Source organism: Leucoraja erinacea, chromosome 37 (assembly GCF_028641065.1).
Source record: "Leucoraja erinacea ecotype New England chromosome 37, Leri_hhj_1, whole genome shotgun sequence".
NCBI classification, from domain to species: Eukaryota; Metazoa; Chordata; class Chondrichthyes; order Rajiformes; family Rajidae; genus Leucoraja; species Leucoraja erinaceus.
In genome coordinates, this window is record NC_073413.1 from 11,572,265 (window position 1) to 11,591,769 (window position 19,505).

Here is a 19,505-nt window from a genome sequence, read left to right on the forward strand (position 1 = left end):
AATGACCTCCGCTTTATTCTAAGAGGCAGGTGGATATGAGATGGGTGAGGAGGCAGGCGGGGGGTGGTGGGGTTGAGAGAGGGAGGTGGTGAGGATAATGAGGATGGCAGGCAGGCGTTGGAGGCAAGGGAGGGCGAGGTGAGCAGGTTTGGAGGAGGGCAGGCTGAATGGAGGGTTGGAGAGAATGAAGAGGGCGAGGTTAAGAAGGTGATAGTGAAGAGAGCAGGGTTGAACCGAGGAGGAAAGTGAGGACTGAAGTGAGAAGAGCGAGAGGTGGAGGGTTGAAGAGCATGAGGAGGAGGGTTAAGAGGGAGAGATAGGCAGGAGAATGGGGTTAGTAGTGAGAGATAGATCAGCCACGATTGAATGGTGGGGTAGACTTGATGGGCCAAATGGCGTAATTCAGCTCCTCTAACATGAACATGTGAGAGTAAGGTGAGGGGGGCAAAGAGAGGAGGCGGGCGGAAGGGGATGTAAGGAGAATGATGAGAATGGGGTTAGTACGGGTGTTATGGGGTGAAGGCGAGAGAATGGGGTTGAGAAGGAAAGATAGATCAGCCATGATTGAATGATGGAGTAGACTTGATGGGCTGAATGGCCTAATTCTGATCCTCTTACTTATGGGAGCTAGTTGAGGAGGGTGAAGAAAGCAAGGCGGGGAGGGCAGGGATGAGAGGGGGTGTAGGAGATGGCGGCGGTCACGGCAAAGCGAGGGACGGCCGCGGGCTCAATGTGATCAGAGCGATGCACCGCAGGCCCATCAGTGTCATCTCCCCCCACCCCTACTCCTTGTCCCCACCCCTACTCCCACTCCCAACCTCCCTTAATAATCCCTCCCTCCGTACCCCTACCTGTTCCTCCCTCTCTATGCCCCCCACCAGGGCCCTCTATCCCTTCCATCTCTCCTACCCACTCCTTCTGTTTATTTGTGCTTTACTCTTTTTCAGTTAACCAGTTCTCAATCCATGCCAGTAAATTATCCAATATACTGTGGTTATTTACAGTGCTTTGAGTGGTGCCTTATTATAAGCCTTCTGAAAGTGCAAATACACGACAATCGATTTTCATTTATTCTGCTCTGAACTATTTTCCAAGTGCTCTGTTAACAGTTCTCCAATTATGTGCTCCATTTTTTTAACCTGCTAATGTCAGATCACTGGTGCCATTTGGCAATTCACTGTTGTCTTGTCTCGTTTCATAAATGTTGCCGTTATCTTCCAATCTATTGCAATCATCCAGAACCCATAGAACCAGGTTATACTCTTGTATATGGAGACACAAGCCACAGCAAATGCTGGAACCTTGAGCAAAAGAAAGCGCTGGAATAACTTGGTGGGTCAGGCAGCATTTGTGGAAGGAATGGATAGGTATTATTCTGGGTTGGGGCCTGAAATGTCACCTGTCCGTTGCCTCCCCAGATGCTGCCTGACCTGCTGAGTTGCTCCAGCACTTTGTTGTCCACTATGTAGAGAGCCCAAAACCTAGGTTGCATATCAATAGCGTCCGATGATTTACCATCCTTTGGTCCGGTAAATTTCTCCAATATTATCATCTCACCAATGCTAATTTATTTGAGCTCCACGTCTACTTTATTCCGACTTTAATTTTCGATGTATTCTTTGCAGATAGGCACAAAACATTGGTAAATTGGGATGCCCCAAAGTGGATATCAAGCAAAATTGAACAGTGCCTCTCAGTGGTGCTGAGAGCTTATGGGCGAGATGTTGTAAGGAATGATGTGGAAAGCATTTAGGGGATTTAGTCCAGAAACTAGACATTATTGGACTGGGAACTAGTTTAATTTGCTAAACAGAAGTGTGATTGGTAAATTGGAGCTAGGATACCAGCAACAGAAAGAGTTGATGCAATTTCTGAAATTCATGGTTGCACAATTTCATTTGTTGAGCAATTTGATACCAAGTCCCCACAAGTTAATTCTCCATGTATGACATGTTGGAGCTAAGCATTCATTACCATGGTGATCAAATAAGGACATTGATTATAACGTATAAACTGTATTCCCTGCTTCAGGCAGTTCAATTAGCAGTTGTCCTCTATGTGGTGATTTTTAAAACACTGCTGATTCCATTGGAGTCAACAAGCAGTCAGCTGTGAGGCCTTGGTTTATTTGTCTAGGCGTGGAATTCTTGATCAACTCTTTATCAGGTTTATTTCCTAAAGTATATGTTGGCTACCTTGTATATGTTGGTTTTACCATCTATTGTGTACAGCAGGATAGTGGTGATAACACTAATGCATGTATAAAACTTGTTGGGGCAGTACTGAGATCTTGGACCTTGCATTATTAATTTTAAGGCTTGATAAAAGAATAGTTCCCTGGGTAATTGTTTTCAATTTGGTAATCAGAGACCAAAATCTATCTCTTTTTATTAAATATGATTTTTATAGGAGATGGGTGGAGATGCGCTCCTGGACAATTCTTTAAATCTGATCTGTAGTAGGGCATTTGTTAACATAACTCAATGGGTTGACTTGGTCAAAAATCTGTTGGTAAGTCAGTGAACTAAATCTTGATGGCAGAGTACAACTTGCTGACAACTCGGTAAGCGCTGACACTGCTAAATTTCTAGACAGATTGTGTGGGGAAAAGTCTCGGCTCGAACCGATCACCCACATTTTTACATGAAAGGCTCTATAATTGCACACTACTCTGATTTTTTTTAAAGAAGTGTTAATAAAGTAGGCGTTAATTGGATTGGATTCAGAAGGTGTTCATATGTTGCCTGACTTGAAAGAATTATTCAGTCCCTGTTATCTCAGCTACAATGCATTACATTTTGACAACTTTTATTTCAGTCTATTGCTGTGATGATAAGCATTTCATTAAAAGTGAATCGGTGTTGAATGTATAGTACAGGTGCACAACCTTTTATCCGAAAGCCTTGGGACCAGACACTTGTCGGATTTCGGACATTTTCGGATTTCAGAATGGAAGATTTTTAGCGTAGATTAGGTAGGTAGCGCGGGCGGCTTGAAAAGTCTGGAGCAGCTGCCTCCTCCCCGGAGACCGGGAGAATCATTGCATAAATGTTAGTCAGTTAGTTTGGAGGGATTTTATGTGGTGGTGGTGGTGTAGGGGTGAAGGGGGAAACTTTAATTCTTAGTCCCCTACCTACCTGGTCGGCGACTCCCAACCTCGCGGAGCTGGGGGCTCCATCCGGCCGCGGGCGGCGCCAGTTGTAGCTCCGACCCCGGCAACTCTACCCCTGGCTGCGAGGCTCCAAATCCAGCGCCGCCCGCGGCCGGACGTCCCAGCTCCGAGAATGTCGGGAGTCGGCGGCGTCGCAGCCAAAGATCCTAGAGGAGCTCCGCTATAGGATCTTTGGTCGCAGCGCTGGGATACCAGCGGGTAGCGGGCAATGCCTTACCGGGTCGCCGTGCGGCAAGCTCCGGAACGCTGTGGCCGCCTTCTTCCAACATTCGCGGAGCGTCGCTGGATTTGGAGCCGCGGAGCTGGGGGCTCCGTCCGGCCGCGGGCGGCGCCGGTTGGAGCTCCGACCCCGGCAACTCTACCCCTGGCTGCGCGGCTCCAAATCCAGCGACGCTCCGCGATGTTGTGTGTCGGCGGCCACAGCGCTCCGGAGCTTGGCATTGCCCGCATCCCAGCGCTGCGACGTCGCCGACTCCCGACATTCGCGGAGCTGGGACGTCCGGCCCGCGCGGGCCGCGCTGGATTTGGAGCGCCTCGCAGCCAGGGGTAGAGTTGCCGGGGGTCGGAGCTACAACTGGCGCCGCCCGCGGCCAGACCGGCCACAGCGCTGCGGAGCTTACTGCACAGCGACCCGGTAAGGCATTGACCGCTCCCCGCCTCTCCGACCAGGTAGGGGACTAAGAATTAAAGTTTACCCCTTCACCCCCCTTCACATAAAAGCCCTCCAAACTAACTGACTAACATTTAAGCAATGATTTACAGATGTTTAAGCGTCTCCCGGTCTCCAGGGAGGAGGCAGCCGCTACAGTAGTACAGACCTGGGTTGACCGTGGGTCGTTTTGGGTCAGGTTTGGCGCCAAACGCGAGCTTTGGTGCGCAGACGACATCCGGAAAAAATGGCCGGTTTTCGGAGCTTTTCGGTTTCTGGAACACCGGATAAAAGGTTGTGCACCTGTAATAAAAAAAAAAATAACCAGTAGGATGAGACATTATTTTGCTTTGTCAAATCTGGGTCGAAAGCAATGCTGTAACTGTCAAGTTGAACCAAAGGCCACGCCACTCTTGACAGACTTTCCTGCGATTCCTGACATATGTCTGAATGTTAAAATGGCACAAAATAAGTGGAAATCAGCATTAACTATCATAGCCTGTGATAAACTACCACATTTACCCTTGTTCTTTGGACAATGTATTCTTCATGAAATATTGCTTAAGACTTCCATGTTTAAAAATTAAAGCTTTGAGGTTTTTTTAAGGCACACTAGTTACCATAAAGATGCATTGAGAGATACTGGAATGACACACTAAGTCTCAGGATGTGAAATAAGCATGCCTGTTGCCCCTCACATGTATGTAATATTCATTTTGTAATTTAGCTTGAAGCTGTATTAATGAGCTATTTTGAAAAAACAGTTTGGATCAAATTGGACATAACCTAGAAAATGTGATGAAGCTCATGTTTAATCTTTTGCTGCATCAGATAAAATACAAACTGCATATCATAAATCTTGTAGATAAATAAAAATGCTGGAGAAACTCAGCGGGTGAGGCAGCATCTATGGAGCGAAACAATAGGTGACGTTACGGGTCGAGACAACCCGAAACATCACCTATCCCATCGCTCCATAGATGCTGCCTCACCCGCTGAGTTTCTCCAGCATTTTTATCTATCTTCGATTTTTGCAGCATCTACAGTTCCTTCTTAATCATAAGTCTTGTATTCACTGAAATTTAGAAGGATGAGTATATTGTAAGTCTTATCCATTTTCCCTTTTTAAGCCTTTGGACAATTAAAAGCCCAAGTAAATAATGTGATATTAGTGATGAGGCTCTTAATGCTGGATTTGTGTTCTTGTTTTAAAAAAAAACTCCAGCTGAGCAATGATGCGTCGTGATTCCTGTCCGCTTGACTGCAAGGTCTACGTGGGTGACCTGGGAACCAATGGAAACAAGACAGAACTGGAGCGCTCATTCAGCTACTATGGACCCCTGAGGAATGTGTGGGTTGCACGGAACCCCCCTGGCTTTGCATTTATAGAATTTGAAGACCCCCGTGATGCAGCAGATGCTGTACGAGAGTTGGATGGCAGGTATGGAACTGGTAATAAGCTCCGCAGTTTAAACGCAATATTCTTGATGTTCTGCCACTGCTGTTATTCATACGATGCACAAATGTACTGTCAATATGCTATTGCGAGGGGTTCATAAAATCGCATTTGCACAAATGTTTACTCTCTTACTTCTTGCATGTAATAGCTTCCAATCTCCCGATTCTAAAGAATCCTTGCCATTTTTCTCTTGTACTAGTTCGACATATTTTGAAATTGCTGGCTATTATCAGGCATTCTGCATTGAATATCCTCCACGATGGTAGCGTTAGAAATCCACAAGTGGTGTGCATAGGGGCCAACATTCTTGAGTGTGCATTTTCCATTACATTTATAATTCAAAGACAATTTAGATCTGTATGTTCTTTGTGTTGAAATTGATCAGCTCTTGGGCTCTTAAGGTGGCCATTAAATGGTTGATAGAAATTTGATAATAGATAAGATTAAAAATGCACGGACTTTGAAATACAGAGGAAATGTTTGAGTGAGGGGCAATAGAAGGAAAAGTCAACTTAATGGTTTAGGAGGAAGGAGTGATTTAATGCCAAGATGGTGATGATGCAATAAGATGTAAAGTAATAAAGGATTGGATTAAAGAACCAGAATCATTATCTGAAATTACCTCAGTCTGAAGAAGGGTCTCGACCCGAAACGTCACCCATTCCTTCTCGCCAGAGATGCTGCCTGTCCCGCTGAGTTACTCCTGCATTTCGTCTCTACGGTTTAAACCAGCATCTCCAGTTCTTTTCTACACATTAGAACAAATCGTGTAAATTTCACCAACATCGCTACACTGCCCAAAATCTACTGTACACCTAACAGCCAGCAATCACAGTACTGCAGAGTTTAAGTAGACATTATGTCCAACACAGACATCATGAGCCAAAGGGCCTCGTCAATGTTCCATGGTGGAAGTTGTCATCGATAGTGCTATTAAATGGTACTTGCTCACCAACATCCAGTTTGGATTTTGCTAGGAACATTTCATGCCAAACCTCATTATGTCTTTGGTTCAAACATGAATTAAAGAGGTAAATTCCAGAGGTGACATCTGCAGTTACTTTGGTCTTCCTATTAACCTCTGCCCTGCTTGGTGGTGTTTCTGTCTATTGGGATGACAAGTGGATTTTAGAAGCAGTCTCACCTGATCAACTTGCAATGTAAGACATTGTCTTTGAGGAATAATGGGTGCTCTGTCATGTTGATATTAAGTTGTCCCGGAGAAACAAACATTTTTTCACTTTGAGGGCACTTTCTCTGACAGTTCGCCTCTTACTGACTATTATAGAACTTTGTGTGGAGTTCGTGTCCGAGTGGAGCTGTCCTCTGGTGAAAGGAGGAAGCGTTACCGTGGCCCACCGCCACCCTGGACCAGACGCCCACGTTACGATGATTCTCGCTATCGCAGCCCACAAAGGCGACGTTACTCGAGGTGAGAGTGAATCCATTCACGGTAACATAGCTTTTTTACACCAACCTTGTGTGAGCTGAAACTGAGATGGGGCGGACCCCATGTGTGAGGTCCCTAATCTGTAGATGGTTACAGTGGGGCCTCTGGTAAGGATTGACAAGGCTGGGTATTTTCTAGCTGCTAGTTCACCATATATTGTAACATAGGAAGACCAGGCAAGTTAATATTAAGATCTAAATGTTTTGGCATTGTTACACTGAATCCGCCTTGCCACATTGTTCATGTCTGTCCTTGGCTTGCACTCTGTGTATCTTTTAGAACTTAAATTTCTCTGTATTATAATGGGAGATGTCAGTCAGTGTATTCCTTGGAATATCTGAAATTCATTTACTTTTATCTTGGAGATTGCTGTGTTTTATAAATCATTTTTTATTACCCATTCTGCATCTTTTAAAAACCCCTAATCATCTTCTCGGCTGTGTTGTCAACTGCCTCAGTCTACCTTTCGATCCCATTGAATATCAGTTAAAGGTGCCAATTGGACAACTAATTTAAACGCAAGGGATAATTCAACACATTGAAGCATGTAACTAAATTTCATAATTGACACCAGAAATTTACAAATTGCCTCAAGTATATTATGAATAAATAGATTGAACTGAATTTAAAGTCCTAGAAAGGTGCCTAGCTGTAACAAACTGATAGTAAACTGTTTGCACAACGGCAATACTCCTATACCAAGGCTCAATCTAGGTTGAACAAAACTAATGCATTCAAAATACAATCTATTAAAACAAATAATTGATTAACTTGTCATCCATATGACATCCAGATTGAAATAGCTCCTATAAGCACAAAGATTAGACCAGTTTATGGTCATATACACCAGGTTACCATGAATTTCCTTGTTCACGTGAAGCATAGTTATTCATAATGATAAATACAACAATGAATATGAGCAAAACAGCAGAATGATGAGAAATTGTAGTGCAAAAGAATATTAAAGTACAACTGCAGAATAACCAAATGAGGTAGAGTAAGCGTACATGGCAGAGCCTGAGGGAATGGAGTGTGGAATAGGTGATTGGCTCACAAATCAGAGCAGTGAAGAAGGTAATGTTTGCTGCAAGTCTGTACACATGAGCTTCCAAGCTCCTGCATCTTCCCCCAGAGGCAGAAGAGAAAAAAATGAATAGCCAGGGTGACAGACTCTTCAAGACTTCTTGATGCAACACATTGTGAAGATGGACTGGATGGAGGTGAAAGACTGGGCTATGTTCACCACTCTCCGCAGGTTCAAACAGTTAAGAGTAGAACAGTTGCCATACCAAACTTGCCATGCATCCTGTCAGAATACTTCCCTTAGCAGGTCTGTAGAAATTTGAGAGAATCCTTGTGGGCATGCCGAATCTACTCGGATGCATAAGAAAGTAAATGCGCTGATTTTCTCCAGCATTTTTGTGTACCCCCAGTCTGTAGAAGGGTTTCAGCCCGAAATGTTACCTATTTCCTTCGCTCCATAGATGCTGCTGCACCCGCTGAGTTTCTCCAGCATTTTTGTGTGCCTATGCTGATGCTCTTTCTTGATCACCACTTCTGTGCGATCGAACCAAGTTAAGTGCTGGTGATATTGAAGCCTGTGAAGTTGAAGTTGTCAGCCTCCTTTACAGCAGCTTTGATGAGAAAAGAGTTGTGGCCACTCCCTTGTTTACTTAGGTCGGCAATTACATTCTTATGCCTTTCTGATAAGAGCTTGTTTATTGTCCTGACACCATAGCACAAGGTTCTCTGCTGCGTTCCTAAACTTTGTCTTATCTATGCAGATCTACCTGCTGACAACATTGGTATCATCAATCACATTTAAAGATGGAGTTGGCATTGTACTTGACTGCATAGTCATGAAAGTGTGGGGTGTAGAGCAAGGGGCTGAGCACATGCTCTTAGGGGAACAATTGTTGAGGTTCATGGTGGAGGAAATGTTATGACCAATTCTAATGACCAAAACGGGTCAGCCGATCAAGACGTCCCAAAGGTGGTTGCAGGTGTAGTCCCCAAGGTATTGGGGTTTAGGGATGGTAGATAAAATGGTGGAGAAACTCAGCGGGTGAGGCAGCATCTATGGAGCAAAGGAATAGGGATGAGTGTGATTGATATTATGCCTTTAAAGGCTACACTGCAGTTGATGAATAGCACCTTGGCAAAGGTGTCCTTATTGTCAAGGTGAACCAGGGCTAATTGTATTGCCAGTGATGGTGTCCTATTTTACCTGCATATGAATTACACGGGTTTAGGTTGTCTGGAAGAATGCCGCGGATTACTAGTCCATTACTAGTCTTTCAAAGCACTTCATTGTGGTTGATGTTGGGGGCTAGTGGTAACGGTAGTTTTTGAGGCTAATCACTTCTCTTGGGAGCTGGAATGATGGTGGTTTCCTTGAAGTGGATGGAGACAGCAGACTGAAGTGAGAGGTTGAAGATGTCGACGAAGGCTGTGGCCCGTTGATTGACATGTGATTTCAGAACCTGTCCACAGACTCCTTCCAGGGAAACTGCTTTCCGAAAATGTTTCCTCGTCAAAGCAGACTGGTCTTCTGCCACCGAAATGTATGGAACCAATTCGGCAAAGGGGTGGGGGGGGGGGGGGGGGGGGGGGGGGGCATGGCTAGGTAGATCTATGTTTTGCCTGTTCAAAACAGATGTAAAGAGCATTAAGCTAATCTGGCAGAAATGTGTCATTGCCAGACATTGCTTCCAATTTTGGCTTGTAGCCTATGGTATTCTCACCTGGCCACTGTCGCCCGGCATCAGCTTGGTGAAATTGTGTTTCTAGCTTGTTTTGGAATCCTCTCTTGGCTTCCCCCAGTCTTGCAGAGTTCATACCTGGCCTTGCAGGATCATGCTCTTTGATAGCCTCGAATCCGAACTTTAGAACTCCTTGTTAATCTTGGGAATGTGGTTCGAATAGATCTTAATTGTCTTCGTTAGAAGGCAATCATCAATGCATTTCTTGACGAAACCGTCGATGACAGGCGTACTCATTCAGGCTGGATGAAGCGGTCTTGAACGTGTTCCAGTCCCAACTCAAGGCAAAGTAAAGTAATGCACTCGACAGTGTGAACATATTTAAAGACCACAGTTAATCATTTCTGCAAAGTCTGAAAGCTTTGAGTAAGGTTCTCAGTACCACAGCAGCCCTACATTATTGTTTTATTAAGCTTTGAATAACAATGTATGATCTTAACTACGTGGTTTGAATTTTCATTCATTATAACTAATGAACTCTGAGCGATTTCAAGGCAGCAGATGTTAGAATCGTAAATCACAGTCCGTTAGATGCTTTGTTTTCATCAGGATCCCAAATAAATTACTGCCTTGAAGATGTTCTCTTGTGTTTTATAACATAATGTTTTCTCATGCCTCGATGTTTCTGACATAATTATACAACCAATAAATGCCTCCATGAAGACACATTATTCAGCATGCTGTTCACTGTGATTGCAAGTGGATGGGCCTATTGCAGATTTAGGGCATTGTAGGGATGGTGGTAAAGTTAACAAGTCTAGTTCTAATGACCATTAAGTTTAAAAAGAGTAGGAACTAATAGATTTGTTTGTCCTCAATTCCCGATAGCTTCTTGATGAAGTGGAGGCGTGATGATTGATAGGGGAGGATAAGATGAGTCACTTTGTACACAAACTTTCTTGAATTCTCTTCCTCCATAAATCCAGTTGCAAGACTACTGAAGCAGGAAATTATCTGAGCGGAGAAAAATAGCTCTAGAAAAGATCTGCTCCCTGTGAACCTGTAAATAATTGACTTGAGGCATTAACATAGGGCAGGGCATAACTTCTCAAAGGCCAAATCTAGCAGATGCTGGAAATCTGAAGTAAAACAGAACGTGCTGCAAGTACTGCGCAAGATGAGCGGCATTTGTGGAGAGATGAGGGAGAAGGCACATTAACTTTCCAGGTCAATGGCTTTTCATGAGTTTGCGATCAAAGTCTGCAATGGAAGGTCCGAGTTGAAATATTAATGTGTTTCCCTTATCGATGTTGCCTAGCTTGCTCAGTATCTCCAGCATTTTGCTTTAAACTAAATTCCCACCTTGCCATGAATGGCCTTGACTAGAATTATTCCCATTGCTATGATTGCACCTCTGTTAATTCGAGCTTTCTATTTCTACTTATTGTACTTTTTTCAGTAGAAAGTAGGAAAGCTTTGCAAAGCCTCGTCATCATTATATTTGAAAAAGGTTACCCATCTTTCCTTCCTATGTAGAAATTATCTCTTGTTCTTTCCCCATCTCCCAATACCTTTCCTCAACAGCAAAGGGTATAATTGAGATCAGGGTCTTTGAGAAAACAATCTTCACTGCATTTGTTCTATTAATCTAACATATAATGATAAATAATTATTACAACAAAACTACAATAGGAGACATCGGATTGTTAGGGGAGCCTTTAACACTCTTTTTAAGATTGTTTAAAATAACTTTGATACATTCCTTTGTTTTCACCATCTGCAACTACATGTTGCAGTGTCTTATTAAGATAAGTTGTTTAAATAACTGATGTATGTAATGACAGTTCCCGAGGTCATATTCTAACTAGTTATTAAAATATAATAGGCTGCAACATTGCAGGGAAGTGGAGTTTATTCTCTGTATATGCTTTGCTAAATTAATATTTTTGTACTTGTACTGACTAAAAGGTTCTTAAGTAGTACAGTGTGCACTCCTTTGTAATTGTGCAAATTTTAATTGCTTTAATGGATGGTATTCAAAAATAGTCTAATTTGAAATAAACAGTTGACGTTTCATTATATTTAAATGTTAAGTCCCGATCCCAAGTAAGATTGTTTTATGGTGACCACTCTTATGAATGCTGACAATACTGATTGCAGGCCAATTCTTCTGCCTTCAAATCATTTGTGCATCTCGGGTACATCTGGCTATCCTGTCGGGAAAAGGTAGCTGGAGAGTAAACAAGGCCACCAACCCTGGGCTTTGACTTGTTCCTTTCATGGAAGCTGTTAGGCCAGTTGGAGATTTTTTTTTTTTGCCCCAGCTAAGGATGGTTAAGTCATTTCACAGCAGCTGTTAAATTTGAGGTTTTGTATCACAGTGGAGCCGGGTAGCTTTTGGGATTTTTATTTTGCATTTAGAGATGGCGTCACAGTTATCAATCTTGGCACGGTCCTTAAGAATTCATTTGGCCCTGTTGGTCACTCAATGATTCTGGATCAGTGCTGAGTCAGGCCATTTTTGACAAGCCTGCTATTTTATATGGCCTTTTTAAAATTCATCCCAAGGATGCGAGTTAGAGAGCATTTAATAACCTGTCCCTAATGGTTCTTGAGAATGTGATGGTTGACTTCCTTTCTTGAACCACTACAGACCTTGAGGTATGGGTTAACCGACAATCTGGTAGTGCTCCACAGATAGTGTTCCAGGTTTTGACCCAATGTCTGGTGGCTATTTGAAAATAAAAGGAAAATTAGTTTTAAGGTACAAGGTCACCGTTCTTAGGTTTGTGACTGCCCAAAATAATGCACTTCAACACGGGTGTAATGACCCTGTCTGAAATGTTATAGGGGAGATGAGAAATGTTTGGAGCTTTGTAGATTCAGGGAAAACATATTGTTTGGGCTCGACACTGATAATATCACTGCTCGTCCTCTTAAAAATGACAAACAGTTTTTTCTTTGTTTTTTCATATATTCAGTGTTGGATGATGTTTTAGAATCTAATGCTGGTGTGTATGTGTGTATTTAAAAAGTTAAGTTAAATGAAAATGCATCATGATTGGTTAGATAGTAACTGGTATTTCTGTGCATTTTTTTTTCTTTTGATGAAATGTGCAGTTGAAACCCACGCACTCACCCCCTGCCCCCTTTCAGAGAGCGTCCACTTCTCCGAGTCTGCATTAGCCAATCAACTGGTTGTGTCTACATCAGGGGATCAGCGCGTCCCAATCTAAACGAACGCCTCACACTTCAAATGTCCAGCATTCACGTGTGTCTGTGAGTGTGTGCAACCGAATGGCCAACCGCTGGACCGACAAGCTTGGGCCTTTTCCTGCGTACCCCAGCACGCTGTTCATAAACAACCATCCCTTCTCTACTGTTTCTGCCGGCAGCCATAACGACCAAACAGCCAACGGGGGAAAAAATTACCATCTGAAATCCTCTCGATCCATCAGTGGGGTGTGGTTGTCCGCCAGCCTTTGCAAACCCAAGGCCTGCATCGGCAGTAAACTGGTACCAACGCACTCTACAAGGGGCTGCTTCGATTGGTCTCCGTGCCAATACACAGCAGATAAATTAATACCATTTTTTATTTAATTCTACACTTTACATCGTGCATGAATCCAGATGGTCAGGGCCCCCTTTTTCCTTCCCACCACCATCGTCACACGACACGCCCTGCAGATGGCTGTTGATTTGTTATAATGTTGACCATTCTAGTAAGTTTTATCTGCCTTTTACATTTTAAATTGAGAATTCACTTTTGTGTTTTCACAATCCCGTCCCTTTGGTTTTTCCAATCCCTTTCACTCTTGGCTCTTTGATGCTTCTATTGGGCTGATACCTGCAACTTCTGGAATGTGAACCAATTGCTGCTATCACGTTGTGTCTGTCCCTGACTGGTTAGTTAGTCTCTTAAAGAAAACAAAAACACTTAAAACACACACTATTCTTAAGCAGGCATTGTATTCCAGATAATCCTCTTGAATGCAAGTGGACCTGCTGTGCATTTCTAGTTTTGTTCTATTTCAAATTTTTAACTAGTCCTAAAATTTATGTTCTGGCATAGTATGCAAGTCTAAAACCCCACCAACTAAAGCAAATCTGAAGTTTCACTTTGTGGAACAACTTGATTGCTGTTACTGTGTGGCTGTTTTTGGCCACTCCAACAGATCTGTAATAAAAATAATATTGGATCACCTAGCTGGGACATGTATGTTCCTTTTCCTTCCTCCCACATATATATATGACAAGGAAATATTTTCAAGTGATTTAATTATCTCAATTTCTGTAGAAGGGCAGGACAACCCCATGTGTTGTTCCTGAAATGAGGATCTTGTTAGTTGAGAAAGCGCTAATGCCCATATCTCTTATCAGTGGCTCGTGCAGAGTGTTTGAATGTTCTGGAGCATGTAGCTAGGCCAGAATTGATGGACCGTTGCCCTTTGCCCTCTGCCCCTCCGGTAGTGACAAAGGAACACAAGGTTGGCTTTGAGCCAAGCAGATAATTAGGCTTGATATTAACCCCATATGCCTGATCTAAAATTGGGTGCAGGAAGGATAACTTAGCTTTGGAAATAGCCCAGAAGAGTTTTGACCAGAATATTTTCTGAAATGGGAAAACTGTGTTATCACAAATGCCGGGGGGAAAAAAATCAGATTTTAATCTTTTGGGGTATAGAAAAATTAATCTGAAGAAGGCAGAGTAGATGTTGAAATATTTCCACGTGTAGACACAATGATAACCATCACAGCAATATGTAGTTGAAGGCTATTCTGCTTGGGTGTCAGTGGCCACTGCATGTCTGACAGTTAAGTAACAGCTCCTGTTTTTTTAATGGATCTTTTTAGTAACAGGGCACTTTGTTCATCAACTAATTGATCAGCACATACCTTCACAATCCAGACTTTGCAGGTTGCAATTTGTTTTATATTAATTAGTCCATCAACTGGGAGGGCAGTGTAGCCCAAATCAAAGATTTGTTGGGCTGCTTTCAGTGCTGGTTGGTGTTGGGCCTCAGCACGATTCTTTAGTTCTAACAAGTTAATTTTTCTTAGAAGTAACTTAATATTTTGCCATGGTGAAGATGACTTCCAGTAATTGGTTAAATGGCCGGGTGTGATAATATGTGTAAGAGCTATGCCCAGATGTGGGTAAAGATATCTGATGATATTGGTGTTGGAAGTGGTTGTTGCGGGAAGCTGTCCTAGCTGCCATTCCAAACAAGGTGAGTGCGTGTGTTACGTTCACTGCTTGCAGGTGCTTGTAGTCATGGTGAAAGTGACCTTGATTAGGGAATGGCCAGTTGACCATCAGATCCTTGTGCTTGTGTTTAATGAGGAGGTGGGGGATAGGGGAGTAGACATTTGCATTGTTTCAGGGATCAGATGATCCATTTCACAGGCTCAAAATGATAATTCAACTGATTTGCTCAGTGTTATATACACAAGCAGGGTAGTTAGTTGGGTAATATTCCTATAACATCTTGATGTTTCAACATAAATTCCAAGAAATATAGTATGCATGGAGTTTAAGTCAGAAAATTGCAAATTCCTTTATACCCCGCTGATGAAAGAGTAGATTTAAAGTTTTGAGAGAGCATGGGGGAAAGTGCACATCCGATAATATCTACAGTTAATGCTGAAGTCCGTGGGATAATCATGAGAATCTTGAGCTCCTGCATGTGTAGAGAGAATGATCTTTCTTTCATTTGGCAGTGTTCTAATATCTACATTTTATTTAGAAGGAAGGGAGTTTGCACAACATAAAACTTGGCTCATTTAACTTGCTTTTTACTTGTTCATTTTTCAGGATATGGGCATTACTGGCAAACCAGCATTTATTTTCCAACTAGTTGCTTCTGAAGGTATTGGTGGTCTGCTGCAGCTCTCCTGTTAAAGGTATTCCCATGAAACGCATGGATAGGGATTCCTGGATTTAGATCCCGTCATGCAGAAGGAACAGCCGAACAGTTCCCAGTCAGGATGGCGGGTGTCTGATTGGGATGGGAAGCTGCAGGTGCTGGTGGTATTTCCACTACGACTGCCGTCCTTATCCCTCTTGTTGGTAGAGCTTGTGTGTTTTGCAGATGCTGTCGGAATAATGTTGGTGAGTAACTTGTGTGTGTATGTTGATGGCATGGACTGCAGCCACTGTGCTCAGGAATACACGGGTAGAGTGGATAGGATGCCAGTCAATCAGTTGTTTGTTCCGAGTGTTACCAAGCTATTTGAGGTCTTCAACTACCTGGCAGGTAGAACAAATTCTAAATGGTGTAGTGTAGATGGTGGACAGGAGTGGCACTGATGTGAAACAGGATATCCAGTCTTTGACCTTTCACTGAACCACAGTACTGATATGGCTTATGCAGTTATGTTTTGCTGAGTTACATTTCCCAGAATGTTGATGGTGTGAGAATCATTGATAATACTGGTGAAGAACCTCAAGGATAGGTTGTTAAAAAGGAGCTGGAGTGATTAAAGGACTGTCACAGAGGAGTGGTAAGCTGGTGCACTGCTTCGTTGACAGTGAATCTTCCCCATTTGCCTAAACTGAAGGTAAAATACTCTTATCTGGAAGGGTAAAACACAATGCTGAGGTAACCCGGCGGGTCAGACATCATCATCTGTGGCAGGAATGGATAGGCAACGTTTCAGGTCAGGACCCTTCAGACAGCAGAGGGTGGGAGGGAGAGAGACGTCGGTTACATATGGAGTAGTAACGATCGCCAGTGGAGGCCATTGGTCTGCATCTTTTAAGGAGAGAGACTTCAGAAGTGAGTAGACTTGGGACTAATGTCATTTTAAAATGATGCACTAGTTCCTCAATTGGTTGCTGCCTCTTCAAGGTCTGTCCGAGTGACTACACTGCACACTGTTGTTTGTTATTTGAGTTAAAGGGGAGGGCAGTCAGGATTTGCATTTCACCCAAAAGATTAACATGTAAGTGCCAATTAAATGCTCTAGATGATGATGGTGCTCTTCTGGAATCAAGTTTTGATTAAATATCTTGTCAAAGTGGTTGCTTCACCACGATAATGTGGTTAAACTTGAAATACATTTAATGAAGTGGATACATTTTCTACATCGTGGATTTAAGAGATTTGCTTCCCTGTGCATCAGGAACGCAAGTTCAATCTTTTTAAGTTGCCAAATTCTGTGCATTTGTTCACAGACTAATTCAGAAAGCACACTAACATCATTGAGAGTGAAATGGTTGCTTTGTGATTCTGGTTTGTATTAAACTGGCTTGATATTTTTCATTCTTACGGTGTTCCCCCACCCCCTCACATTTAATAAGATCCATCTAGTGGAATTAGTGTTGCCTTGCTACAGTTAGCTCAAGGGTCTGTTTACCTTGAATCCGTTTGCTCCACTATAGGTCTCGGTCCAGGGAGAACAGGCATCGTGAGCGTTCAATTTCTAGGGACAGGGAAAGACGAGAGCCATCGAGATCTTTCTCCAGGTCGCACAGGTTAGTAGTGATACATTTCTTAATCGGATTTCCTTCCTAATATGGTATTTTTTTCACTATTGAGTTTGCAAGAATCAAAGTAATATTCTTGTATTTGGGCACAAATTGGGATCCTCAGTCAGCCTTGACAAAGTCGAGTTGGAATGGAATGCCTGCATATTGTTATATGGTAGCCTCATCCTCTAAAACTCTATGGCTGTTGAAGCATGTGAGATGTGGCCCACTTTCAGTCATGCAATCTGAAGCCGAGTGATAAAAAACCCAACAGAACCAAGGGACGGGAGCTCAATTAAACCAAAACATATTGAGTTTATTGTGCCAAGGTCTGCTTAAACCCTTGTTCCAATTAATTTGCATAAGAATGTTTGAGAATATTCGAATTACCTGAACACATAGGAATAAGAGGGTTGAATGTTTGAGTCTCAGGCATTCTTTGAAAATTGGGTCTTGTTCCACTGCTGCCAATCTTAATTAAATGAAGGCAGTGTAACGTATTCTCAGAGCACTATCAGGTTCGTATCAGGCAGACGACTGTTGTATTCTCAGGATTCCTACTCAACCTTTAAACCTTACACACCTGATGGTCAAAAAGAATACCATTTATCGAATAGGCTTAAATTCGGGCATAAATCTGTGCTAATATCACTAAATATTAAAGACATGTATTTGTTAAAGAAGGAACTGCAGATGCTGGAAAATCGAAGGTAGACAAAAGTGCTAGAGAACCTGAGTGTGCGCAGCAGCATCTATGGAGCGAAAGAAATAGGCAACGTTTCGGCCCTTTGAGACAGCACTGCCCTTCAATTTGATCATGGCTGATCATCTAAAATCAGTACCCCGTTCCTGCTTTTTCTCAATATTCCTTTAGCCCTAAGAGCTAAAACTAACTGAAACTGAAATCTGAAGAAGGGTTTCGGCCCGAAACGTTGCCCATTTCCTTCGCTCCATAGATGCTGCTGCACCCGCTGAGTTTCTCCAGTACTTTTGTCTACATGTATTTGTTAGATTAGACAGATGTAGGATATTGCCACTTTCATTTCACTGCACATCTCGTATGTGTATGTGACAAATAAACTTGACTTGACTTGACTTGATATGTCATTTTAAAAGAAATTGCAGTCAGGTGTCATAAACTCAAAAGTTATAGGAGCAGAATTAGGCCGTTCGGCCCATTGTGTCATGGCTGATTTATCTTTCCCTCTCAACCCCATTCTTCTGCCTTCTCCCCATAACCAATGGATCTCTTTCATATATCAGATTGTAAATTGAAAGTTCAAAATATGAAGTGACCAGCACTGTGTAGAAAAAAAACCAAAAAAAACACACAACACAAAACATTAAACAGCAAAGAAATGATGTTGTATTTGAAGTGGAATGTTTCTGACCCCATGGCAGCTTAAATTTGCCCCTGACCACTGATTCAATGATTGTTGAGCAATTTGTTGCTGATATTGCGACAAATAACATGCAAAGGGACTGTCACAACAAACAGATAGCTGCATGCCATTTAGCAAATTGTGACTGCTTCTGTAATTAAAAACAATTGATGAATAGTGGGGAGGACAGAGACAATTAAGAGTTTAGTTCTAATGCACAGCATGAAGATTATAAGGTTACTTTCGCAAAGAGAAGCATATCCCACGTGGCGGTGATAATTTGGGAATCTTCCAAGTTTATAGTGAAATGCGGCAATAGCAAAAAGAAATCTGCCTTCATTTTGTGAACACATTTGTTGCCTGAATATTAGTTTGGTTGATTAGCCATTAGTCCTGAATGCTTGACCCTGCAGTGGTGTAGGCTGAACCATCAAAGCTACAGTCTGAAGAAGGGGTCTCGTCCCAAAACATCACCCATCCCTTCTCCAAGATGCAGCCTGTCCCGCTGAGTTACTCCAGCATTTTGTGTCTACCCCCAAAGGTTATCTTTGGTCACTGCCTTCCTTTGCATTTCAATTTGTGACCTTGCTTTTAGCTGTCCGGTCCGTAAGCACTTGAAGTTGGTTTCTAAACCCCTCTGCTGCATGTCAAAACTAACACAGGCATTTAATACACATCCCTCATGGCCCCCGGAGAAGGTAATTGTTTGCAATGTTCTTGATCCACTGTAGTGATGCTCTCTCTACAATGCTGTTGTAGGGAGTTGCAATATTTGGGCTCAGTGTCAATAGAGGAACACTGATTTTTGTTTTTCCTTTTTGTCTTCTTAGCTTGGAAACAGCAGAGCTGAGAAGTACTGGTGTGGAAGTCTAGGCAAATTGCTGTAGTGCATTTAGTAGACAGTTGCCTCTAATCAAGCTGGATCCATGTTTAATCGAAAGGTACACAAAAATGCTGGAGAAACTCAGCGGGTGCAGCAGCATCTATGGAGCGAAGGAAATAGGCAACGTTTCGGCCCGAAACGTTGCCTATTTCCTTCGCTCCATAGATGCTGCTGCACCCGCTGAGTTTCTCCAGCATTTTCGTGTACCTTCAATTTTCCAGCATCTGCAGTTCCTTCTCAAACTTCACTTTGTTGAACTGTCAATATTTTTCTGATAGTTGCAGAACACCTCATAGGAATACCTCTCTGTATTATAATTGCAAAGCACAGCTCCTGT

General features: G+C 42.7%; 1 protein-coding gene across 2 annotated transcripts in view; it reads left to right on the top strand.

The window, feature by feature from the left end:
* Positions 1–19,505, top strand: part of LOC129713976 (serine/arginine-rich splicing factor 3-like) — a 31,772-nt gene that overhangs the window by 8,175 nt on the left and 4,092 nt on the right. Inside the window, exons 1-4 of one of the 2 annotated variants that reach the window (XR_008726298.1) lie at positions 5,047–5,262; positions 6,569–6,712; positions 12,553–13,154; positions 16,817–16,909. Coding sequence is in view for 1 of the 2 variants with exons in the window: in XM_055663415.1 (XP_055519390.1) it covers positions 5,054–5,262; positions 6,569–6,712; positions 16,817–16,909 (446 nt within the window). In the remaining variant the exon portion in view is untranslated. Of the gene's footprint in view, positions 1–5,044; positions 5,263–6,568; positions 6,713–12,552; positions 13,155–16,816; positions 16,910–19,505 lie in introns of those variants that run through there. The other variant, XM_055663415.1, reaches the window with a different exon arrangement.